Source organism: Lonchura striata, chromosome 27 (assembly GCF_050655825.1).
Source record: "Lonchura striata isolate lonStrDom1 chromosome 27, ASM5065582v1, whole genome shotgun sequence".
Taxonomy (NCBI): domain Eukaryota; kingdom Metazoa; phylum Chordata; class Aves; order Passeriformes; family Estrildidae; genus Lonchura; species Lonchura striata.
The window spans coordinates 9,530,003-9,555,497 of NC_140729.1; the positions used below are offsets into that span (position 1 = coordinate 9,530,003).

The 25,495-nt window shown below is 48.2% G+C and overlaps 1 protein-coding gene and 3 pseudogenes across 1 annotated transcript; 3 read left to right on the plus strand and 1 right to left on the minus strand.

Moving 5' to 3' along the window:
- The first annotated feature begins 2 nt into the window (after positions 1–2).
- Positions 3–6,154, plus strand: LOC146765179 (feather keratin Cos1-1/Cos1-3/Cos2-1 pseudogene; annotated as a pseudogene).
- Positions 6,155–9,742: 3,588 nt separating this feature from the next.
- Positions 9,743–10,805, plus strand: LOC110483422 (feather keratin Cos1-1/Cos1-3/Cos2-1). Its single transcript, XM_085562015.1, has one exon. The coding sequence runs from the start codon at positions 9,858–9,860 to the stop codon at positions 10,161–10,163; it is 306 nt and encodes a 101-aa protein (XP_085418141.1). The 5' UTR covers positions 9,743–9,857; the 3' UTR covers positions 10,164–10,805.
- A 5,545-nt stretch (positions 10,806–16,350) lies between these two features.
- LOC144247515 (feather keratin Cos1-2 pseudogene) lies at positions 16,351–16,973 on the minus strand (annotated as a pseudogene).
- A 2,867-nt stretch (positions 16,974–19,840) lies between these two features.
- On the plus strand, positions 19,841–20,656 carry LOC146765180 (feather keratin Cos1-2 pseudogene; annotated as a pseudogene).
- The last annotated feature ends 4,839 nt before the right edge of the window (positions 20,657–25,495 follow it).

Here is a 25,495-nt window from a genome sequence, read left to right on the forward strand (position 1 = left end):
GCCCAAGGCACAGGCTGATTCCCACCAATCCACCTTTGTCAGCTGTGCTCTTTTTCAGTGGCAATTGGGAAAATGCCTGGGACAGCAGAGAGTCTGAGACTGGATTTATCCGCAGACAGACAACACTGCTTGCCATTTCTGCCTAGGAATACAACATTTTGAAAATAATTGTATATTTGGAGTGTTGAATCCTTCTACAGTCCTGGAAAGCAACAAAAAGCAGTATCTGAAATGTCTAAGAAATCCAAGACACAGCAGAGTGTCTGAGATCTGCTGTGAATTCCTCATCAACACTGCTTAGAGCCCTCTGAGATAAACAGTGGCATGCAAAGCCACACACAAGGATTGTCAGAGCAGACCCTTGTCACTTGGGAGAGGCAGACTATGATAGAACAGCAGTAGAAAAACAAATGAGTATCCTGAGATTTCTCGTGCAAAGGGGATGATACTTCATGGGCAACAGATTCCAATTGAAAGGGTGAGATCCATCTGGAAACTCAGCACCCTTGAGCTGAATTTCCATAAGAAATGCTGTAGTGGGGTTGCCTGAAAATAGGTCCCCAGAACCCTTCCTTTAGCTCATGGGAGGAAAGGAGGTCACTGAGATGTTAGCAGCTGTTGGACAGAGAAACTGGCATGGACCTCAGAACATGGGAGCTCCCTCCAGCACTGGTGATTTCCCTGAAAAGGAGAGACATGAAAAAGAGTGGGACCACTCTCTGGCAATGGATGAGTGCAGGAATAATCTTGTCCAGAGTCTGGCTGGTGGCTGTTTTCCACTTGCTGATGCAGGGTAAGGAAGATCCCTTCCCATCTTGGGCTTCTGTGTCACAGTGTCAAAATCATAAGAGCAATTGTGCTTCCTACCAAAGCCCTCGTTCTCCAGCTGTGGCCATCAGTGGAGGCCCATGGAGATGAAGCAGGAAGAAGAGTCAGTAGGGTACTTGCTCTGAGAATTGCAGTGTTATTTTAAGCAGAGAATATTGACAAGGCTTTTTTGGATTGTTTATGGTGTAGCCTCCAATAGATCTGCTCCAAGTTGGGTTTCTTGGGCAGTTTTTATCATCAAAATCCCTGGATCTAGAAACAATTGTGAAAGTCACATGAGTATGTGTTTCACAGCAGCACAGCATCCACTTCCAGGGATGGGGCAGCCAGAGCTTCTCTGGACAACCTGTGTCAGGACCTCACCACCCTCAGAGGGAAGAATTTTTTCTTGGTAACTAGTATGAATCTATCCTATTTCAGTGGGAAGCCATTCCCCCTTGTCCTATCACTCCATGCCCTTGTAAAAAAGTCTCTCTTCGTCTCTCTTGGATCCCCTTTGGGCACTGGAATGTGATTTAAGGTATCCCCAGAACCATCTTCAGGATAAACACAGTCATCACTCCCAGCCCTGTCTCCATAGCAGAAGGGCTGCAGCCCTCTGAGCATTTCTGTGGCCTCTTCTGGACCTACTTCAAGCACCTTAGCACTGGGGACACAGCACTCCAGCTGGGGTCTCACAAGAGCAGGGTATTGAGGGAGAACCACTTCTCTATACCTGGTAGTCACTCCTCTGTTGATGCAACACAATTCTGGGATACAATTCTAGGGTTGCATGTGAACATTGCAGGCCACGTCCAGACTCTCATTCACCAGTATACTCAAGTCCTACTTGGCTGGGCTACTCTCAGTTTACTCATTAATCAATCTTTGTCCATCCTTGGGAATGACCCAACCCAAATTCAGGACCTTACACTTGGCCTTCTTGAGCTTCATGTGGATTACATGGGCCTGCTTCTCTATCCCACAGAAGCCAAGGTTATAGGAGCACAACACACTGTGGATTCTGCTGAGGACACCCGGGGACAACTGCAGCAGGGTTGGAGCATTGTGAGGAGCCAGACAAACCCATGACAATTTCTCTGCTGGACAAAGAGGGCATGAGTTAAAACAAGATAGAATTTTCTCCTGGTAGCAGAGTTAGGCACATTGGGGCGAAAACCACTTGCAGAGTCCATGGACATGGGGAGGGAAGAAGTGACCACAGGGAGAGAAAGACAAGGATAGGATATATCCTCATGCACAGGAGTCCTTGGGCAGCCAGCTGAGGATTGCTGGAACTCAAACAGTCCCACCAGAGTTATCCAGCCTGTAGTATCACTTTCCTGGTCTGGGCCCATGCAGTACATAAACTGAGTCTTCTGCCTGCACGGCTGCATTCATGCCTTAGAAATCCTGGGGCCTTTAATCCCAGGGATCAGAAGAAGCCTTCATTGGAGAATGGGTATGGAACAAACCTGGAAAAGGCAGCAGTGCAGGAAATGAAAACACAGCCCATATCATTAGATGTGCTGGTTTGCATTCAAGATGAACTTGCTGGGAAATTGTTACCTCTGCAAAGGCCGCCCCTGGTCCTGCAGCAGTGAAGAGCAGGTATAAAAGGCAGCCCAAGTCTCTGCTCTCTCATTCACTTCTCTTGCCTTTTTCTGCTTGGGAACCAGGTGAGTCTGAAGCCCCTTCTCTTTCTCTTCCAAAGTGAGATCTCTGCTTGGTGGACATCTCAACTGACTTTGGCTCTCATATTTGGGGATTGGAGCATCTGGTCATGAGAGAGGAAAGTGGGGAGGAGGCTGGCATAGAGAAGGGCTGGTAGTGGTGGTGCCTCTTGCTTCCTGCCCTGGGAGAGAACTTCCTGAGTCAGGCTCTCTTTGTAGGGCTCCTGGCCCAGTCTCCAGCTTCCCCCTCATGATGGCCTTGGCTCTTTTGTGAGGGGGTAACCAAGCTGCTCCTCACCCACCCACCCACCCAGCTTTGTGCTCTGTTTCCTCTCTGCTCTCTCTTCCAGGTGCACCTGCAGCCCCAAGACATGTCCTGCAATACCCAGTGCCGTCCCTGCCAGCCCTGTGGCCCCACTCCGCTGGCCAACAGCTGCAATGAGTGCTGTGTCAGGCAGTGCCAGGACTCCACTGTTGTCATTCAGCCACCTGCTGTGGTGGTGACCCTGCCTGGGCCCATCCTCAGCTCCTACCCACAGAACACCGTGGTGGGATCCTCCACCTCTGCTGCTGTTGGCAACATCCTCAGCTCTGACGGAGTGCCCATCAACTCTGGGGGCTTTGACCTCTCCTGCATCACCAGGCGCTATGGTGGAAGGAGGGGCCTCCCCTGCTAGTGGTGCTGGGCATATGTAGGTCTTGGGAAGTGTCCCCAGGATCTCCAGGCATGGTGCTGAACAAAGGAAGAATCTTCAGGTCATTTCTTTCAGAGGAACTGACCATCTTTAGTTCCTCCTGAAAATGCTGGAAGAAAGGGCCCAGCTCAGGCACTTCGAAAGCATGCCCTATGTCTTTCCTATATATCTCCTTTTTTCTATTTTCTTTGTGTCATTCTGCTCCCTGCAGCTGCAAAGCTCCTCCAAGCCAGCCTGCACTCTACAGGCAAGGCAAATGGATGCCCTGTGTGGACTTCACCCTGGCCAAGAGGTGAAGTGTCTTGCTTGTCCTGCCAGATCCCTGCACTAAGGGCCTGTTCTTGTAACAACCTTGATTCCCTCTTTAAACTCAATAAAGATTTTTGCATCTCATGCTGGGTCTCCAGGTAGTCCTTCCCTCCACATATGACCTTGCAATCTGCTGGGGTGGAATGGTGTTGATCCTGGCAGGGGATAAGGTGACAATGTAGTGAGATCCTTCATCCAGAAAAATATGAGGTTGGGATACACTGCAGAGGGTCCTATGGGAAGTACAGCCCTGGGCCAGGATGCAAAACATCCCCAGCTACCCCATGATGATCAGCCCCTTCCCTTCAGTGTCTCTGCCCAGATATACCCCAAACACGTCCTGCAAAAACCTCTGCTGTCCCCATGTAGCAACTAGAATTCCATGGGAGGTCTTGGAGACAAACTCACCTGCAGGATCATGGGAATGCAGCACCTCTTCCTCTTGTCAGTTTTGTGCTGGGGTAGACAGAAAATGTTCCCAAAGGATGTCAGAAGTGTGGTTGTGTGGAATAGCCTCAGAGCTGACTCAAGGCCTCATCTCCATCTTCACTCCACTGCCCAGTCTCAGACAATGGCCAGCACAAATGGGCATAGGCAGCTGGGATCAGTTCTTCATTGCAGCCCTACTGCCAAATGTAAGGCCCGTGGCAGGGCCCATGTTTTGGCAGGTGCGCAGGCCTGGCACCATTCACAAGTCAGTGCTGGGATTAGCCACTCTGGGTCCCACACTGGAGTCCCTGTGAACCCTCATGGGCCAGGGCAGTCCAAGGACAGTAGTGGATGCTCACAGACCCTTCACTGCTCGGCTGTACCTTGTCACTGCCAAGCAAAGATGAAGCAGCTCTGCTCAGGCTCAGGGCCTCAAAGACTCTGCTGTGTAAGGACCAGCGCTGCTCCACAAAAGCTCTGTGCAAAGTCATTCTGGACAGCAGTATCTTTGAACTGTCTGTGGTGGACAAGTTTTGTTTACAAATGTCCCTCTTGCTTAGTCTGGTTCTGTTTGGCACTGTTTTGAACAAAAATACATCAGAGGCCTTAGTCAGGAAGGGCTGGATAAACTGAATCCATCCATCCATCCGTCCATCCATCCATCCATCCATCCATCCATGATGGAGACTGTGTAAATTGCCCTTTCCCCATCTGGGAGTTTGGAATGCAGAGAGATGTCTTTTTCTTCCACAAAATGAGGTTGTGAAGTCCTTTGATGACATTGTCTCCTCTTGCCTGTTTGACCAACAGTTGGTCAGGATGACAGAGGTATCAGGGCAGTAAACACATCTCTCTTGGCAATCAGGTTGATGGGGACTGTGTAAGCCAAATTCTGCAGGCTGTAGTTCTAATGAATGTCTGTACCCTGTGCATACCTGTTGGAAATCCCCACTTTTTAGCCATCCTTTCACTGTTTATAGATGGTGGGTAACAGGGCTGATGACAGCATGGCACAGAGTGTCGCCAGAGAGAGTTGGGCCTACTAGGGTACAACATTCTTCTTCCTTTCCACAATGTGGTCATGGCAGTAATCTTTGAGTTTTTGTGAAGAACATCTGGTTTCACTATTAACACACATAGGTTGGTTTTTTCTGTGATATTCCAAAATATATTTTTTGACTTCCAACCTTAGCTTAAGTGAGTGATTAAAAGTTGGGAGATTTCAGGTGTCTACAGTTCTCTGAATATAGGGAAAAAGCTGATGAAGGCAAAGTTAAGCTCAAACAGGGGTGTTGCAGAAGCATGAAGGGACCAACAGAAAAAATTCCCCGCACATTCTTCCTGCTGGAGATTTAGAGAAAAGTATCTGAACTCCTCCATCTCTTTGGCCAATATTCTTGTGATGCCCAGCCTCACACTTTTCATGCACAAGACCTGCACTGCTGTCACCAGGTAATTGCTACTATAGGGGCAATCCAACTCCTTGCTCTGCCTGGCATCCTTGGAGTCCCCCATTCTCTCTCTGCTCCACAGGCAGATCTAGGGCACAAGCACCATTCCTACCTGGGGACACTGTGACATCTGCACCACAGAGCAACTGCTGGGGTATCCCCCACTGGTGCCCATCTGCCCAATAACCCTGTTTATTGGCTTCCCCTGTGCAACACACATTGTCTCTTTCCTTCCAGTCTGGTGCACAATAATAACATGCACTGTGTTTCTTTAATTCAGTACCTGTTTGGGCCAAGATCTCAGCTTGACACAGCACCAGGCCGATGATCTGGATTAATATATTTGACATTGGCTTTGGCATGAAGGAAGGTTGTGTCCCACACCTGGAAGCACCAACAATTCACAGGAAGAATATCTATTTGGACACAGCCTGAACAAGGAGAGTAAGTAGGATTCCTTATTCTTTCTCCAGGATAAAGCAAATCCCATCCTTTTGAACTCTCTAGCAGCTGTTCCCTGACCTAGTGAGACAGGCAGAAGGGGGCTGCCCATCATGCTGAGGCAGTCCTAATCCTGTTACACTCAACTAAAGGATCTAAATTGGTAGTCCTTGTTGGGACTTGGCACCATCATCAGTGGAGTATGAGCTCTGGAGGATCAGGACAAGGACAGCTCAGAAAATGGGTTGATTACAGTGCCTCTTTTTCAAGAGATTTCTAGGAGGGTGATGCCATTACCTTTCAGCTGCACTTGAGCTCCTGCTGCTTTGCAGAGCTCATGAACAGAGCTCTGGAGTGTCCCTGCCACGAGCAACACAATCTATTTGTAAGGAGAGACACAAAAGAACATATGTTCATATACACCTATCAAATATGCACCTGTGGTACATTCATGCAAGTCTGGATGCACAGAAGAGCACATGAACACATGTAGGAACACACCCTACTGTAAACTCTGCTGAGGACACCAGGAGACAGCTGCAGCAGGGCTGGAGCCTTGTGGGGAAGGGCAAGGCCCCAGGCAAGCTCACAGCATTGTTTATGTACTCACAGACTGCTCAGAGAGTGGACAAGTCAAAACAAGCCAGAAATTTTTCCCGAAGGCAGAGTTAGGTAGGATGGGGTCAGAGCCTGCAGCCCAATGCACACACGTGGGGAGACAACAACAACAAATAACCATCAGGGTGAGCTGAGAAGGGAGGGATAGGGAAGGACATAGCCCACCCTCATGCACAGGAATCCTTGGGCATCCAGCAGCAGACTAGATTTTTAAAGAGGCAATACAAAGGACCTAGGGAATCACAGACTAGCAGACCTCACCTCTGTGCCTGAGGAGATCAAGGAACAGGTCCTCATGAAAGCAACTGTAAGTCATATTCAGACAAAGAGGTGATCCAAACAGCCAGCAATGCTTCTCTTAGGGCAAGTAATGTCTGAGCAATCTGGTGGCCTTCAAGGATGGAGTGACTGAAACAGTCAGCAAGGGAAGACTGGCCAGTGTCATCTACCTAAACTTCTGTCAGGCTTTCAACACAGTCCACACAAAATCCTTATCTCCAAATTGGAGAGATGGTGTAGTTGGTTGACCCTGGCTGGTTGCCAGGCACCCACCAAAGGCACTCTATCACTCTCCTCTACAAGTGGACAGGGGAGAGAAAATATAACAATGGTTCATGAGTTAAGGACTGGAAGAGACCTCTCACCAAATACTGTCACAGGTAAAATAGACTCAGCTAAGGCATATTAATTGGATTTCTTACCAACAACATCAGAAGAGGATAATGAGAAGTAAAATAAGTATAAAAATAACACAAAAAACTGAGTAATTGCCCCTTACCTCTCCCTCCTTCCCAGCTTTATCTCCTCCTCCCCGCTAGCAGAGTAGGGAAACAGGAATGGGGCTCATGGTCAATTCATCACAGGTTGTTTCTGCTGCTGCTCAAGGAGAGGAGTGGGAGTCCTTCTCCTGCTCTAGGATGGGGTCTCTCCCATGGGAGAAGTTCTTCATGAACTTCTCCAAAATGAGAAGGAGGCTAGGAACCATATGCCACAGGCAATGGTTTTCCAAGAACTGCTACAATGTGGGTCGCTCTTCCATGGGGTCAGTACTTCAGGAACCCTCACAAGGTCACAAGTCATTACAGCAAACCTGCTCCAGCATGGGCTCCTCTCTTCACAGATCCTTGCTAGGACTCTGCTCCAGCACAGCTTTCCCTCAGGGTCATGGCCTCCTCTGAGGCATTCACCTGCTCTGGTGTTGGCTTCTCCAGGGGCTGCAGGTGCATCTCTGCATTTCCATGCCCTCTGTGGGCTGCAGGGGCCCAGCTGCCTCACCATGGTCTTCACCATGGGCTGCAGAGGAATCTCAACTCTGGAGCCTGGAGCAGGTCCTGCTCCTGTTTCTCCACTGGTGTTTGCAGAGTTGTTTCTCTCACATATTCTCACTCTGCTTTTTTCTGGCCACAACTACACCCATGCAATATTTTTTTTCCTTCTTTAATGTGTTATTCCTGAGGCAGCACTTCCATTTCTGATGGGCTCAGCCTTGGCCAGTGGTGGGTCTGTTTGGAGCCAGCTGGCTTTGGCTCTGCTGGACACTGAGGAAGCTTCCAGCAACTTCTCACAGAAGCCACAGAAGTGCCTTTGGTAGCCCTCCTGCTACCAAAACCAGGCCAAGCAAACCCAATGCACATGGATTTGAAGAGTATACTATTGTGAATATGAAAATATCTGGATGGACACAGCTTTAGTCTGTGTATCTATGACCACATGGAGGTAGGGGAAGAGGGGCATATCTCAAGGCTCTGTCTTGGGACTGGTGTTTTTTAGTATCTTTTTCAATCACAGAGATATTAGATCGTGTGTCCCCTTGGCATGTTTGTAGATGACACAAAGCTGAGTAGTGCAGCTGACACTACAGGAGATTTCCATCCAAGGAGACTTGGAGAAACTTGAGAAGTGGGCTTATGAGAACCTGATGAAGTTTAGGAAGTTCAAGTGCAGGGTGCAGCACCTGCATTAGGAAATCCCAGACATTAGAACAGACTGGGAGATTAACTCATTGAGAGCAGACCTGTGAAGAAGTACTTGGGAGTTTTGCTGGTGGACATCAGCCAAGAGTTTGCCATTTGCAGTCCAGAAAGCCATCCTGGACTGCATCACAAAAGGCAGGTTGAGGGCAGTGATTCTCCTCATCTACTCTTATTTTGTGAGACCCCAGATGGGTTCAGAAATGGAGTTTTCAGCATGAGAAAGACATGGATCTGTTAGAGCAGGCCCAAAGGAAGCCACAAAGATGCTCAGAGGGCTGGAGAAACTCTGCTATGAAGATAGGCTGAGAGAGTTGGGGTTGTTCCACATGGAGAAGAGAAGGCTTTGAGGACACCTCATTGAGGCCAGAGAGTATGTGAAGGGGGCTTGCAAAAAGATGGATGCTGACTGTTTACACAGGCAGATACTGATAGGACAAAGTGGAATGGTTTAAACTAAAAGAGGAAAGATGTAGATTTGATGTTAGGAACAAATTACTTACTCAAAGGGTGGTGAGGCAATGGAACTTCACATAGAAGCTAAGGCTGCCACATTCCTGTAAGTGTTCAAGGCCAGCTTGGATGGGGCTTGGAACAACCTAATCTAGTGAGGGTCACTGCTTCTCTTTATGAAGGAGTTCCATCCAGATCAAGCCATTCTATGATTACATGATTCTATGGATGCTGCAGCTTGTTCCTGAAAACAACACTTCAAACAACCCCAGAAGAGTGATCAGGATAGCATCATTTTCCTGGTCTGGGTGGGCCCATGCAGTACATAAACTGAGTCTTCTGCCTGCACTGCTGCATTCCTGCCTTAGAAATCCTGGGGCCTTTAATCCCAAGGATCAGAAGAAGCCTTCATTGGGGAACAGGCATGGAACAAACCTGGAAATGAAAAGGCAGCAGTGCTGGAAATGAAAACACAGCCCATATCATTAGATGTGCTGGTTTGCATTCAAGATGAACTTGCTGGGAAATTGTTACCTCTGCAAAGGCCGCCCCTGGTCCTGCGGCAGTGAAGAGCAGGTATAAAAGGCAGCCCAAGTCTCTGCTCTCTCATTCACTTCTCTTTCTTCCTTCTGCTTGGGAACCAGGTGAGTCTGAAGCCCATTCTCTTTCTCTTCCAAAGTGAGATCTCTGCTTGGTGGACATCTCAACTGACTTTGGCTTTCTCATATTTGGGGATTGGAGCATCTGGTCATGAGAGAGGAAAGTGGGGAGGAGGCTGGCACAGAGAAGGGCTGGTAGTGGTGGTGCCTCTTGCTTCCTGCCCTGGGAGAGAACTTCCTGAGTCAGGCTCTCTTTGTAGGGCTCCTGGCCCAGTCTCCAGCTTCCCCCTCATGATGGCCTTGGCTCTTTTGTGAGGGGGTAACCAAGCTGCTCCTCACCCACCCACCCACCCAGCTTTGTGCTCTGTTTCCTCTCTGCTCTCTCTTCCAGGTGCACTTAAAGCCTCAAGTCATGTCCTGCAATACCCAGTGCCGTCCCTGCCAGCCCTGTGGCCCCACTCCGCTGGCCAACAGCTGCAATGAGTGCTGTGTCAGGCAATGCCAGAACTCCACTGTTGTCATTGAGCCGCCTGCTGTGGTGGTGACCCTGCCTGGGCCCATCCTCAGCTCCTACCCACAGAACACCGTGGTGGGATCCTCCACCTCTGCTGCTGTTGGCAGCATCCTCAGCTCTGACGGAGTGCCCATCAACTCTGGGGGCTTTGACCTCTCTTCCATCACTAGACGCTACGGTGGCAACAGATGTCGTCCCTGCTAAAGGTGCTGAGAAAGCCTCAACAAGACATCTTGAGGAACTCAGAACACGATGTTGGGCAGAGGATCTAGGTTTTGAGTGCTGTTTGCACGATAGCTAACCGAACTTGCCTTTCTCTCCTTTTCATTGTTTGCATTGATTCCTTGGTGCTTCTACGTTCCCCAAAGACCAGCTTGATAGGGACCCTTTGGTTTCTCCCCTTTGTGGGACAGGTAGACCAATATTATGCAGGAACTATTCCAGAGCCAAGGAGTGCAGAGCCTCTGCTGCCCTTGGTGCTGCCCGTGCTGCTGACCTCCGCTTTCAGTGGCTTTGTTTCCTTCTTTCATTTCATTAAAGTTCTGCTGCATTCAAGCCTGGCATCTGTGTGGTCCTTCCCCTGTTTGCACTTCTGAATGCCAAAGGAGAAAAGTGTTGGTTGGTCAGGGAAATGGGTGAGGGCATAAGGAGACCCTTCTCAATTCACAGAGGAATGAAATTTTGGGGCACGATAGAGACACAACTATTAAGGGTACAATCTTTTGGAGCTGAGGAAGACATCTCCTGGTATCTCTGCTTCCAGATACCATCAAGCCTTGTCTTGGTGTATCTTTGCCCACAGATTCCCAGAAAGCTGGGAGACCTTGAAGCAATAGCAGCCCCATGATCACCTGAGGAAAGGTGCTCATGCTAGTATGGTCAGAGCTGCACTGGGGTTGTTGATGTGAGGGGCTTGGACATAATTTCCTCTGCAGAATAACAGAGTTGGAATGCAGAAAACAACTTCTGCATTCGACCATGTTTTCTATTCCATATTCCTCTCCCCTTCGTGACTCAGTAAAAAGTGAGGAAAAATACCCATTGAGCACTTTCTTTTCCTATGCCATGGTCCTTTAGATCAGAACATGTTGAATCTGAGGTCTAAACATCTGCCTGGCACAGCACCAGGCTGATGGACTGCACTGGCACATTTGGCATTGGCTTGAACACAAGGCAGAGATGTGTCTCATAGCAGACAGCACTGACACTGCAGTGCAAGCAGGCTTACTTGAGTATAGCCTGGATTAAGCTGGCAGGACTTCTTAGCCTTTTTGCTGTTCATAAAGCAAGCCTCATCCTTTTGAAGTCCCTAGATTTTGGGAGAGCTGTGTCCTGGGCTGGAGAGGCAGGAAATGAGGACTGCAAGCCATGTTTAGGCATTCCCAATATTGTATACAGTGAATTAAACTAAGGATCCAAAGTGGTATGAAATTGTCCTAATTTGGACCAGGAATCATCATCAGCAGAATGTGAACTTTGAAGCAGCAGGAAAAGGGGGATTGAGGATTGAAGAATTACCTTCACCTGAGTGCCTGAGGTGAGGGCAATTCTCTGCCAGGTTCGTTCAGCTACACTGAAGTTCCTTCAGACTCTGTGCACTCTGTGGAGCTTATTGGCAGAGCTGTGGAGAATGTCACTGCTGTAAGCAGAGCAATCCCTCATGAGGAGGGAAACACACACACACACACACACACACACACACACACACTTAAGCATGTCAGAAGATAATAATGCACAAAATTTTTTGCACCTATGTATATTCACAGAGTCCCAGCTATACACAAGTGCACATGAGATAAAAACAGGCAAAATCAGAGCCAGCACAGCTTCATGAGAGGGAAGTCCTGCTTTGTCAGATTTCATTTCCTTTTATGATAAGGTAACCCACCTGATTAATCAAGGAAAGGCAGTTGATATAATCTTTTTGGAGTTCAGTGAAGCTTTTGATACTGTCTCCTGCAGGATCCTTCTGGACAAAATATCAGGCCCACAGCTGGATATGGACATCATGTGATGGGTGAGCAACTGGCTCACAGCTCAGGCACAAAGCATAACGGTGACTGAGGTGATACCAGACTGGTGATGTGTCACTGTTGGGGTTCTGTAGTGCTTCATCCTCAGCCCTGTGTTCTTTATCATCCACATAAATTAATGGAATGCAGGACTGGAAGGGAAACTAAGCAAATTTGTGGATGATAAAAAACTGGTAGGAGCTGTCAACTCCCTCAAAGGTAGGGACACCCTGCAGAGAGCCTGGACAAATTAGTGGGCTGGGCAATCACCAACCACATGAATTCCAACAAGGACAAGTGCCGGATTCTGCGCCTGGAGTGGGCAACCCCGGATGTACAGAGAGGCTAGGGAACAAGAGCCTGGAAATCAGTGTCATGGGAAGGCACCTGGGGGTCCTGGCTGATGGCAAGCTGGATATGAGTCAGCAGTGCCCTGGCAGACAGGCCCAACAATGCCAGCTGGGCAAGGGAGGGGATTGTCAGCACTGAGGTGGCCTCACCCTGAGATGCATTTGTGGTCATCACAGTTTAAAAGGAGACATTACGTTATTTGAGAGTGTCCAAAGGAGGCCACAAGGATTGGGAAGGGCCTTTAAGGGAAGCTTTATAAAGGAACATCTGAGGTCTCTTGGTCTGTTCAGCCTGGGCAGGAGGAGATTGAGCTCAGACCGCATTTCAGTCTACAACTTCCTTGTGAGGGGAAGAGGAAAGGAAGGCACTGATCACTCAGTAGTGACAGGACTAGAAAGAATAGGCTGAAGTTGTGTCAGAAGAAGTTTGTGTTGGCTATTAGAAAAATGTTCTTTGTCCAGAGGTGGTTGGATACTGGACTAGGCTCCCCAGGACAGTGGGCAAAACACCAAGCCTGACAGAGTTCAACAAAAGTTTAAATAACACTCTCAGGCACAAAGGGTGACTTTTGGCAGTGTCCTGTGCAGGGCTACGAGTTGGACTCGATGATGCTTGTAGGTCCCTTCCAACTTGGCATACTCTGTGACTCTGTGAAAGAATAAACCGTGGCCTCTGCTGTGGATGTGTGGAGACAATGATGACAGTGACGGAGCATCCTGGAGACGAACAAGGCCCCAGACATGGGCTCCACACACTTCTTTCTGAAAGAGAAGGAGGAGCAAAATTTGTCTTGGTTCATTGTTAGGCAGGACAGCATAAAATCCAGGAGCTGAGTCACTCCTTGCCAAGAGGGCCACCAAAATCCCTTAAAGCAGTGATCCAGACTGACATAATTTGCTTTTATTACACTCATCCAGCATGTCACATGAGTCCTCTACTCAAGCTGATGTGTTTTGATCCAGAATTGCTTGGGCCTCTCATCTTGCCACCAAAAAAAAAAAAAAAAAAAAAAAAAAGTGTCCACTGGGAAATGTGCCTGAAATAAAAAATAAAACAGGAAATAAAAACACAGCCATTCAGGAAGCCAAGCCACAGCTCATAGCATTAATGGTATGTTTTGCATTTTAAATGTGACATTTTGCATTCAACATGAGTCTGAGGGAAAATAATTCAGGGCCTGGGCAGTGGCTGCCTAGGAGCTGGTAGCTCTTTTGGAGCCTGGCAGGATAAGGCCAATGAGCCCTCACTCATACATCTCTGTAGAGGCTTCACCTCCTGGCCCTGCATGAGGCCATTCTTTGACTCTCTCCTCCTGTGGTGCTCCTCATGTATCCTTGTATTTTTCTTCCTCCCTACACTCTTTCCAAATGCCCCTCGTGCCCCAAGACATGTCCTTCATACAGTAGTGCCAGCCTTCCACCCCTTGCTACCAGCCTGGCGGCCCCACCCCACTGGCCAAAAGCTGCAATGAGTGATGGGATTTTGAGAAAGGCTCAGGGGAAAAAATTAAGACATTTTATTATAAAAGAAAACAAATACAAAAATCCCAGACCTTTTTCATAGGAACAGATGAGGAGGCTCAGGTGAGTCTCATTGGTTCCTGCCAGTCCTTGGTGCTGTCCAGACCACACAGAGTGGAGAATAGACAAGTGTTCCCTGCACAGTATATGGCAAATACTTTTCTGTTCTAGGATGCACAGGGAAACCAGTTCCAAAGCAGGGTTTTCTTCACCAACCTTTCCTTCTTCCCCCTCCCCTCCCCTCCCCTCCCCTCCCCTCCCCTCCCCTCCCCTCCCCTCCCCTCCCCATTTCTGGGTGACAGTGATCTGCCCAATAGTACTTGGAAGAAAACACGAGATTCTGCAGGGAAAAGTTCCAGGATGTGAAACAAGGGGCTGCAAAACAGCAGCAGAAAAGGCTCCCTTTTTGTTTCTTGTTCTGTGCTACAGCCACATTTACAGGAACCACAAGGGCGGGGGGGGAGTGTTTGGGCAGGAGGTTTGAGATCTCAACTCAACATGTATCCCACAGCAAAATAATGCTATTTACCCCCCATCGTGTCTTGGATTGGAAATGCAAGATGTGGCTGGGGGTGTGCATTATATTGCCATCTGTTAGAGGTGGGTAAGTTATCTGCTGTTCTTTGGGCAGTTTTCTTTATCTCTCCCACAACCAATCCTCCCTCCAGGAGATCTCTTCTGTTCATGGCCAGTGAGTGTCCCTGCATGGCTGAGAAAATTTCATCATCCCAATGGGAGATGCTCTGCCCAGGTGGAGGAGCGAAGCATTCCCACCTGGATAAAATCTGAACACTACATTCAGGTTTTCCCACTGGATTCACAGAAGACCAACTTCCTTTTCCACTGGATTCCCAAAGGAAAGCCAGGCCCATCTATACCACCACTGCAAATTCAGAGAAAAACTCCACCCTTCAACAGGATCACTGCTCCAATAGAACCACACCTGGCACTGTAGGAGGGCTGCAGCCACCATTCAAGTGGGACTGCTACCAACACCCTGACCTTCAGGTTGTCAGGTCGTACTCTGGTGCTGGCAATGTTGTTTTGAATTACTCCATTTTTATTTTATTTTTATTTTTCCCTTTAAAAGACTAGGCTGAGACAAATGAGAAGGAAGGTGCAAAAGCGATGGAGGATTGAAGGAAGAAAAATGACACAAGGGGTCTGAAATGACCAAGAGAGGAGATGGTTTTACATTCCCTCACCGTTTTTAAATTTTCAAGAAGTAATACCATCTAGACAAAACAGGCAAAAACCAGCATATTAACTAATGTTTCCCATAATTTGACCATAATTTAAGACATAATTCAAGGCTTCAGTCAAGAAGACATTGATGGACAGGTTATATCCATCCATGCATGGGAGAAATGTGATTTAATACAGAAGCCATAAATCCTATGCACCAACTCAAACAAAACTCATTTACCAGACTATATCCTGAGTATATGACTGGCACCAATCCTAACTTGTGAATTACCTCAGCCCTGCATGTCTGGACAGCTTTGCCTGCCTGTGCTCAGGGAGTGCAACTCATCCACTTGTGCCCTTGTGTGGGAGACACTGAGCACTGACCCTAGACTGTTGCAGTTCAAATTTATTTCATTGATTCCTTGTTTAAGTGGTTTGTTTTGTTGTACCCCTATGTTCTCCCGAGTTGGTTTGTCCCTGGTTTGTACCCTCCCTCAAAACTATCCCTCATGCCATTCCCCACCCCTTGTTCCAGCTCTTTCCCTGCCTGTCAAGGCAACCCAGCCCCTTATTCTTGAACCTTTCCCTGCCACTCTTACCTTGGGCCAGTTCCAGACTGCAACACCTCTTTGGAAGTCCTGTAAACTTTTCAGCCCCATTGGCCCATGTGAGTGGACCTCTCCTCCCACCTACCCTGATTAGTTCTGACGTGTTTATGTAATCCCCTCGCTCCTCCCTTGATAGCTCTCCATTGGTTGTTTGTATCCACGCCTGATTTGTAACTGTATGAAACCCGAGCACAGCAGGACCTAAGACTATTTGTTCCTGGTCCCTTCACTTGGAACCTGAAATCTTCCCTGTTGGAACCTCAAGAGCCGAGAGCTTCTTCCTTTTCCTTTGCCTGATCCCTGCTGTGGCTGTGACATTCTTCACTATAGAGCAAGCTGCTCTTCAGGTTCAGTTGCAGGCAAGATCCAAACCTCAGCTGTTCCCCTCTCCTGGTGTGGTGCCAGAGTTTTGCCAGAGGTAGCCCAGGCTCCAGTGGCTGCATCACTAGACTAGGTGAGGGAGTGGAGGAGAAAGAGGAGATGAAGCTGTGAGCTGGATCCAAAAATTCCTGTTTCCCTTCACAAGTGTTGCCTGATGTCTCCCTGATGGCCTTTAGCTGCAGAGTAGCCAGGGGGGATTTTGTCAGCTCCAAGGAAAAAGGCAGGAAGAAAATCCACTGCAGGGAATTACACTCTCTGTTACCTCCAACTATTTTCTCTGAGTGGACTGGAAGATTTTCTAGAGAACAAAGAAGGACTTAGAGACCCAGGCTTGGATGCAAAACAACTTTATTGAGTGTAAAGAAGAAAAGGAGTTGGCTCACAGAGAGCACCAGATGCAGCCACTAAGATGCAGTGGAGCTCCTGCAGGGTGTGCATCTGCTTGCCCAAAACAGGGAGCGAGGGTCACATGTCCCCTTTAGACGGGCCTGAGGAGACATGGACAGTGAAGAAAAGAGGAAAAAAAGGTGGGAGAAGGGAACAATGTCTTGATGCTGTAAACACAATGTTCCAAATCTTTATCTCATGCCCAGATGTCTGTTCTGAGGTCTTGGAAGTTCAAGCCTAAAGACTTTGCCAACAGATTTAGCAGGGACGGCATCTGCTGCCACCATAGCAGTTGGTGATGCTGGAGATGTCAAAGCCCCCAGAGCTGATGGGCACTCCACCAGAGCTGAGGATGTTGCCAACAGCAGCAGAGGTAGAAGATCCCACGGCGGTGTTCTGTGGGTAGGAGCTGAGGATGGGGCCGGGCAGGGTCACCAGCACAGCAGGAGGCTCAATGACAACGTGGGAGCTCTGGCACTGCCTGACACAGCACTCATTGCAGCTGTTGGCCAGCGGGCAGGGGCCACAGGGCTGGCAGCAAGGGTTGCAGGGCTGGCAGCAGGACATGGCTCGGGGTCACAGGTGCACCTGGCACAGAGGGCAGGGAGAAGCACAAAGCGAGGACACATGAGAAGCAGCACTGCACCCTGGTGTCCTGCAACCCAGGCACCTCCCGGCCCACATTGCACTGCCCAGGCCAAAGCCCAGGAGCCACCTTAGCCAAGTTCCATCCTATCACTGTTGGCACAAGACCTTCTCTCCCCTGCCCTCTCCTAGCAGAAGCAGCTCCCAGCCCATTGCTATGACAGCCCCTCTCAGCTGGGACCTCCAGCCAGGCAAGGTTTGCTCTTGCAGCAGCGGAGGGAGAAAAGGTTTCACACTCACCTGATTCTTGAGGAGGAGGTGAGAGAAGTGGATGAGAGAGCAGAGACTTGGGCTGCCTTTTATAGTAGTCGTGCACTGCCTTAGGCCCAGAGACACCTTTGTGGAAGTCATAATTTTCTGACCAGCTCATGTCAAATGTGAACTATCCCAGCTAATGGTAGGGGCTGTGTTCTGGTTTCCTGCACTGTGGCCTTTTCATTTCCTGGCTTCTGCCACGTGCTTTCCTATGAAGGGTCATTTCTCAAAGTGCCAGCATGACAGCATCAAGGATTTCAGGGCAGAACTACATCAGTGGACAAAGATGGTTTAGATGAAGGGCCAGTGGCATCCAGGTGATTTGTACCTGTGTCATTCTCCTGGACTCCTCTGGTGCCAGAAATTCACCCTGCTCTCATGCTTCTTGTGCACATGCCCAAGGTCTGCGTGAGACGTGGGACAGTTTTCCCTTTGCTTTCTTCATTACTCTGTGGTGAACACTCAGTATTATACTGAGGTGGGCTTCTGATGGGAGGGTTTGACCCTAGTGCTGTCCTAAGAGTATTCAGAAAAATTGTGTTCTCTTCTCTTCCCAGTGACATGTGATAAAACCTCCACCTACGATCTCCCTTTTAGAGAGAGCTGGATTTATTTCATGGGGAGAAAAGGAGGTCAAGGGGAAAGTTTATCACTCTAACACTACCTGTTATTGGAAGGAGGCTGTAGTTAGGTGGGCGTCAGTCTCTGCTCCCAAGTAACAAGACAAAAGGAATTGGCCTCAAGTTGCACCAGGGGAAGTTTAGATTGGATGTTAGGGAAAAATTCAATATCAAGCACTGTTGAGGGAGGAGGTTGAGTCACCACTCCTGGAGGTGATTTCAACAAAGTGTAGATGTGGCACATGGGACCATGGGTTAGTGGTAGAGTGGGCAGTGTTAGATTTATGGTTGGACCTGATGATCTTGAAGGCGGTCTCATGATTCTGTGACTGTGCAGCTAGTGCAGGAGTCCTGGGCATTTGAATTAGACAATTAAGAATGAGACAATCAAAAGGTCAGTGCAATCAGGAATTACCACACATACAACAAACCTTTTCTTCTCCACCTATCTGCTAACCCTAGTGAAGGATGGCCCTGCATGGAGCAATCAGTACCTGCAGACCTTACTGCAATTGTTCTTCCTCAACATGTTTCCTTTGTGAAGATCTGGCATTCCTCCACTGCTGCATCAAAGCTGATGGAGACTTTACTTGTCACCAGGAAAACCATTGCTTCCTGCAAGCTCTGGTCATATGTACATTGGGTTTGTGGTCATCTTCTCCCAGGTGGTTCTGCTGACTGGCCCACCTGCACCCAGGGAAGCCAAGTCACCTGATGTGGCCTCTGCTGATCCTGATCCTGCAGCTGCTCTGCCCACCCCGCACTGTGTGTGTCAAAGAAAGGCAGAGAGTTGGAGAACCTGTGCTATGAGGAGTGTGGCCTTTTCTCCCTAGACAACAGGATTCCTGCAGAGGACCTTATCACAGTATTTTAATGAATAAATGGGATCAACCAAGAGCCCTGAGAGTTTCAGCATAAGGACCAACATGGAGGGGCTATCCATGAGGGACACATGCCGAGTGAAGAAGAACTGGAGATGATTTGAGTGCTGGCAACTGAGACCAGTGCTTAGGTCTCAGCAGGAGCAGATGAAGCCTTGGTTTCTGGACATAGCAAGATGTGCAGAGGGGCCAGTAAGATGGAGAAAGATCATGTCTCTGCTCTGAACTGAGAGCAGGAGCATGTGTGGAACGTCACAGGCTTCATGGGACACTCTCTACCTGAGTTATTTGTCTGAGCTCAGCAGTGCCTTGAAGAGTTCCTTTGCTGCATACAGGAGACCATGGATATCTGGGGGATGACATGGATTAGAGCATTAGATCAAGCCTGAAGGCAAAGGAATTCTTATATCTTATCCTCACTGCTGCCACCCTTTGAACTTACGATTTCATTGATGGCCTCTGTTTGTGCAGTAGTCAAGGATGTCTTTGTTTGTGCCAAGAGAAAGAACACAGACGAAAATCCACTGCAAGGACTCCCACCCCCTGCCCTTTTTAACTTTGTACATGAGCAGATTGTTGCCACAGAACAAAGGAGAACTTAGAAGGCAAGGTATGAGAGCACAAGGAGACCACAGTCACTGAGATGCAGTGGAGCTCCTGCATGGTGTCCATCTGCCTGCCATGCAGAGGGAGAGAGGGCAAAACGTCCTAACTTAGACTGGCCTGGGGAGACACAGAGAACAAGTGCTAAGTAAGAGCAGAGGGGAGGAAGCTCTGTCATGCCCCTCACGTGGAAGCTCTTGGGTGTGTGGGCAAGAAGCACAAAAGGGGTGCCCATTTCCTGACAACTTGGACAAAACCAAACCACTCAGAAATGTCCCAAGTGAACATCACCTGCCCACAAGGAGTGCCAACATACCTTGATCTGAGACTTCTACCTCAGAAATCTTTGAGCCTTTCATCCCAGCACTTACAGAGTGAGATGTTCACATAGGAAAGCACGTGGCAGAAGCCAGGAAATGGAAAGGCCACAGTGCAGGAAAACCAGGACACAGACCCTACCATTAACTGGGATGGTGCACACTTCACATGACCTGGTCAGAAAATTATGACTTCCACGAAGGTGCCTCTGGGCTTGAGGCAGGGCAGGCCTGCTATAAAAGGCAGCCCAGGTCTCTGCTCTCTCATCCACTTCTCTCACCTCTTCCTCCTCCTCAGGAATCAGGTGAGTGGGAAGCCTCTTCTCCTCCTCCTCCTCCTTCTTGCCTGGCTGGAGGTCTCAGCTGAGAGGGGCTGTCATAGCGCAGGGCTGGGACCTGCTTCTGCCGGGTGAGGGTAGGGGAGAGAAGGTCTTGTGCTGACAGTGAGAGGATGGAACTTGGATAAGGTGGCTCCTGGGCTTTCGGCTGGGCATGGCAATGTGGGCCAGGAGGAGCCTGGGCTGCAGGGCGTCAGGGTGCAGTGCTGCTTCTCATGTGTCCTCGCTTTGTGCTTCTCACTGCCCTCTGTGCCAGGTGCACCTGTAACCCCAAGCCATGTCCTGCTGCCAGCCCTGCAACCCTTGCTGCCAGCCCTGTGGCCCCTGCCCGCTGGCCAACAGCTGCAATGAGTGCTGTGTCAGGCAGTGCCAGAGCTCCCACGTTGTCATTGAGCCTCCTGCTGTGCTGGTGACCCTGCCCGGCCCCATCCTCAGCTCCTACCCACAGAACACCGCCGTGGGATCTTCTACCTCTGCTGCTGTTGGCAACATCCTCAGCTCTGGTGGAGTGCCCATCAGCTCTGGGGGCTTTGACATCTCCAGCATCACCAACTGCTATGGTGGCAGCAGATGCCGTCCCTGCTAAATCTACTGGCATCATCCTTGGGCAAGAACCTCCAAGACCTCAGAACATGGTTCTAGGCAGAACATGATTCTGGGCAGGAGATAGATCTTCTGGACATTGTCTTTACAGTTTTGGGGTGATTTCTTTCTCCTACTATTCCATCTTCTTTCTGTGCTGTCCACTTGTCCCCAGGCCCTCCCCGGGGACCTGTTTGCCTCTCTTCCTCTTTAGGGCAGGCAGATGGACACCCTGCAGGAGCTCCACTGCATCTGTGAGCCATGTCCTTTTCTTGAGACTCAATAAAGTACTTTTGCATCCAAGCCTTAGCCTCTGAGTCATCCTTAATTTTCCGTCAAACTTTACATATTGCTTAGGGGAAATGGTGGAGGAAGAAGGAGGATCAACTCCCCTGAAGCTGATAAAGTCATACCTGGCTACTCATCAGCCAAAGCTCATCAGGAAGACCATGGCTCCAAAGTTTGCAAAAGTTGTGTAGGGAAACAGCAATGTCTGGGGACAGCCTATAACCTCACTTCTTCCTTCTCCTCCCCTCCGTTAGCTGGTCTGCAGTCCATGTCCTGCACACAGGGGCGTGGGTAGATGAGATACACTTCCTCAGCACAGGCAGGACCCAGCTGGTATCCCAGACATGCAGGACTGAGGTAATTCACAAGTTTCCTATCAGCCACACACAGGCTAATGCAGTGATAAATGACTTTAAGCTGAATTTGTGCAAATGTCTTACCACTTTATTATAAATTTGTAACATTTCTCGCCTGTATGAATGTATGCAATTTGTCCATCAAATTTTTTCTGGATGAGTCCTTTGATCAAACCAGTGCCCACTGCTGGGTTAGCCTTTGATTGACAGTCCACGCTCACTTTGTGACCTCCTTCCTGTGTTTGTACTGTACTGTGTTGTGCTTGTCTCCAGGAGAAAGAACAAGGATGTTTGTTGCAAAAATGGGCTGCTTACCTGTGTACGGTCCCTTCTCCAGCCACGCCCTGTTTCTCACAGTGCCTTCTTACCAACAGTCCTTGGTTGGCTCCCTGGATATCTGTTATTAGTGTTTGATACACCTTATCATCTGGGCTTCTGTGCCACTTGTGGCTCAAACATCCACATGGACTTGGACTGGAAAAGGAGAAGTAGAGAAAGAGAAGGAAGAAAAACTATATACGCTATCCGTGAATTTGGAGGTTAATTTCTCTATAATCCCCCACATTTTAATATACAATCTGATTAAGAAAATAAAAGGCAAAAAGGTTAACATCAGAAGGACAATCATAGGGTGCACCATTTTATCATGAGCTTCAGTTGCTCTTGGTGACCATCCAAATAAAATGTCTCAATGGTGGTGTTCTCTGTCTTTCTTTGGTTGCTCCATCACCCTGTGAATTTTTCCATATCAGGATGAATGGTAATCAAAATTTTCTGTCCATTTTCTCGAACTTCCCTCAATAGCATTTTTCGCATCCTAGTGACATTCATTCAGTAGGAATAGGCTGCTTCTCTTAAGTCAATGTATAATTATAACAATTGGTAAGATTTAAGAGGAGCTAAATAACTAAAATCACATCCCATAATGTCAACAAAGTTACAAGCACAAATACTAGGATACTTATATGTACAATAATGTTGCCTACAAATACAAAATCACAAGCACATCCATTCCATCAGGCCCATACTCTGTGCTTTAGGGGCTAGAGTGCATCTCTATTGGGACTTAATCCTGACACAATGATTTGGTATATATTGAAGCACCATGTACTGTTAAAACAAAAGGTGTGCTTACTATTAGTGGGATCATAAAGGAAAATTACTAGTTGCTACTGTTATCTAGTTGCTAGGAGTGGATTTCCCTTTTGTATTTTCCCAGGTTACCTTTGAAATGCCACCTGCCTTTGTAATTGCTGCCGCCATAAATTGCACCCACAAGAGAGAAGCGTGTAGTGCAGAATGCCTATGGTTACCATATTGATTAACATAAACAAAAGCAGTGAGGTTTTCAACCTGTGGGTTGAGCTTGTTGATGTGTCAACCATATTTGGTTCCTGCTGGCAATGACTGCTCCTACAAAAATGATATAAGCAGTTCTTTGATAAGTAACTTAATCTTTAGTGGGATGTGCTGGCACAATTCCCGGTAATGTTCCTGGAAAGATAAAACAGTACAAGTCTCAGCAGAGTTGGCCTGGACAGGTTACTCCTTAATTGCTCAAGGTGTATAACAGCTAGGAGTAATGAACTTTTCCTGCTCAGAGTATCTCTGTTCTGTCTCTTTAAATGCAGTTTAGTCGAATAATGAAATTATTATTCCAGTCCTATGAGAGGCCGGGACTGGGGGTCTGCTTCTGTTCGCTGCTGCTGCTGTTGTTTGTTTGTTTGTTTGCCTTGTTATACTTACTCTAGTAAAGAACTGCTGTTCCTTTGCCTGTGTCTTTGTCTGACAGCCCCATAATTTCAAATTTATAATTATTTAGAGGGTAGGGTGTAATATTTTCCATTCCATGAAGGTTCTCGCCTTCCTTGGCAGACACCTGTCTTTTAAACAAAGACAATTGTCAATATATGGTAGAGTGAAAGAGGAGCAAGAGAGAGACATTAAATGAGAGAAAGAAAGGAAGACAGGTCACCAGTCCTGGCTCGAGCATTGATTCAGCTGATGGAGTATCCAGGCAGAACAAGGCCATTTATCTCAGAAAAGTGCTGTCCTGCCTCCACATGGCCCTTCTCCAGCCACATTCCATTTGTCCTCACAGCTTCTTAGCAAGAACCCTCAGGTGGCTGCACAGCCATCAATCTGTGGCTTTGAGACATGCGCAAGAGTCCCGCTTCTTCAGTGCTCCTACACCAGTGCTTAGTGAGATGGACACGGATGGTGCTTGTGCCATGAACTCTGGGCAGGAATGGCATGGGAGGAACCAAACAAGATCCATAGGGACACTGTGTGCCTGAATTTTTGAGTCCAGCTGTGCCTTCAGGAGTTTCTGAAGAGGCTATGAGAAAAAACAGGATGTGGCTGGAGAAGGGGCCATACAGAGGTAGGACAGCATTTTCCTGGAACAACCAACCAACCTTGCTGTAGTTCCTGAAGAGAAGCAAAACATGGGACCGTATGTCTTGGTTTGACACAGTACAAGGAGATGAATGAGGTCACAATGTGCACATGGGCTGTAGGGGAGGATCAAGGTCACCAAAGATCCCTGAAACTTCCCACCCATTTCCAGAAAGGTCTGAAAGAACAGACTGTGTATGAGAACTCATAGAAAGTAAGAAACCTGTTACTGGGGCAGTTACCTATCCATGGAAAGGTATCCCCCAAATCTGGGTACTGCCCCCAGGAGCTTGGACATCCAATGGACTAGACTAGCACAGATGGATGGATGCTGAAGCCAGGACTGACACCTCACCCACTGGATTGATGATGGTACCAGGACTTTTTATTCTCTCTGTTTCTCTTTCCCTCTATTTCTTTCAATTTTCCCCTCATTAACTTATCTCTCCCTCTTTAATTTCTCTCTTCTCTTTCACCAAGCTACTTAATCCAAAACCCGCTGTCATGTGCTTATATAGTAGGTGTGGGACTACTATAACATATCAAGATCCACACTAAGCATGTAATTTACAAATAATTTCTTAAAAATGCAGACCATTTCTTTTGACTGTGAGCATTTATGAGCTTTTGAGTGATTTCTACACTTTAAGGGTGGGACCCCATGGTAACTTGATTGGCAGATACTGATCCCATCTTCTGCATCACCTCAGCCCTGCATGTCTGGACAGCAGCTGGGTCCTGCCAGGTGCTGAAGCACTCTGTGATGTAACTGTCTTGTCTGCTTCTGACCACATGTGTTGCTCATGGACCTTAGACTGGGCAATTCAGGGGAGGAGAAGGAAGAGTTGAGGCTGTGGGCTGGTCCCAGACATTGCTGTTTCCCTTCCCCATTCATGCCACCCTTTGGAGCCATCTTTTCCCTGTTTGCCATTGGCTGTGAAGTAGCCAGGGATGTTCATCATCAACTCCAAAGGAAAAGGCAGAAAGGAAAATCCACTACAGGGACTCCAACGCTCTGCCCATCCACCTTCTACCCTGAGCAGACTGGAACAGTTGCCACAGAAAGAAGAACAATTTAGAGGCCAAGGCTTGGATGTACAACTTTAATGAATATAAAGTAGAAACAGAGGTGGCTCACAGGCAGCACCAGGAGCAGCTACAAAGATGCAGTGGAGTTCCTGCAGGGTGTCCATCTGTCTGGCCAAAAGAGGGAGGGAGGGAGGGCAACATGTCCCCCTAGGCTGGCCTTGGGAGACAAAGAGAGCAAAGGAAAGACAAAAAAAGTAGAAGGGAACAATGGGCTCCAGGGAACAACCTGTAGTGCCTGGTGCTGGCTCCAGAACACCTCCAGCAGGATGAGGGACCTGTGAGATGTTTAATCCTGCTCCTCATTTTGCATCCCTTGGGAAGTCTATGAGGTTAAGGGAGAGAACAAAAGCAAGCCCTGGCACTGTGAACATGCAGGAGGAATGGATAGTCAGGCCAAGCTGCAAAACACTGGGACATCCTAAGAATGAGTGGGATGGGAGAGCTTTTGTGTCCCTGCATCAACTATCAAAGGTCCTGTTTGTTTGAGTTAAAAAGTAATAAAATGTTTACTGCAAAGAGAGAAAGAGATTCTGCAATACTTTTTCAGTGCATAAGACTTTGAAAGATGGGGCTGAGACAAATGAGAAGGAAGGGGCAGAAGCAATGGAGGATTGGAGGAAGAAAAATGAGACTAGGGGTCTGAAATGACCCAAGAGAGGAGATAAGTTTTCCTTTCTCTCAGTGTTTGTAAATTTTCAAGTAGTAACAGCTTCTAGAC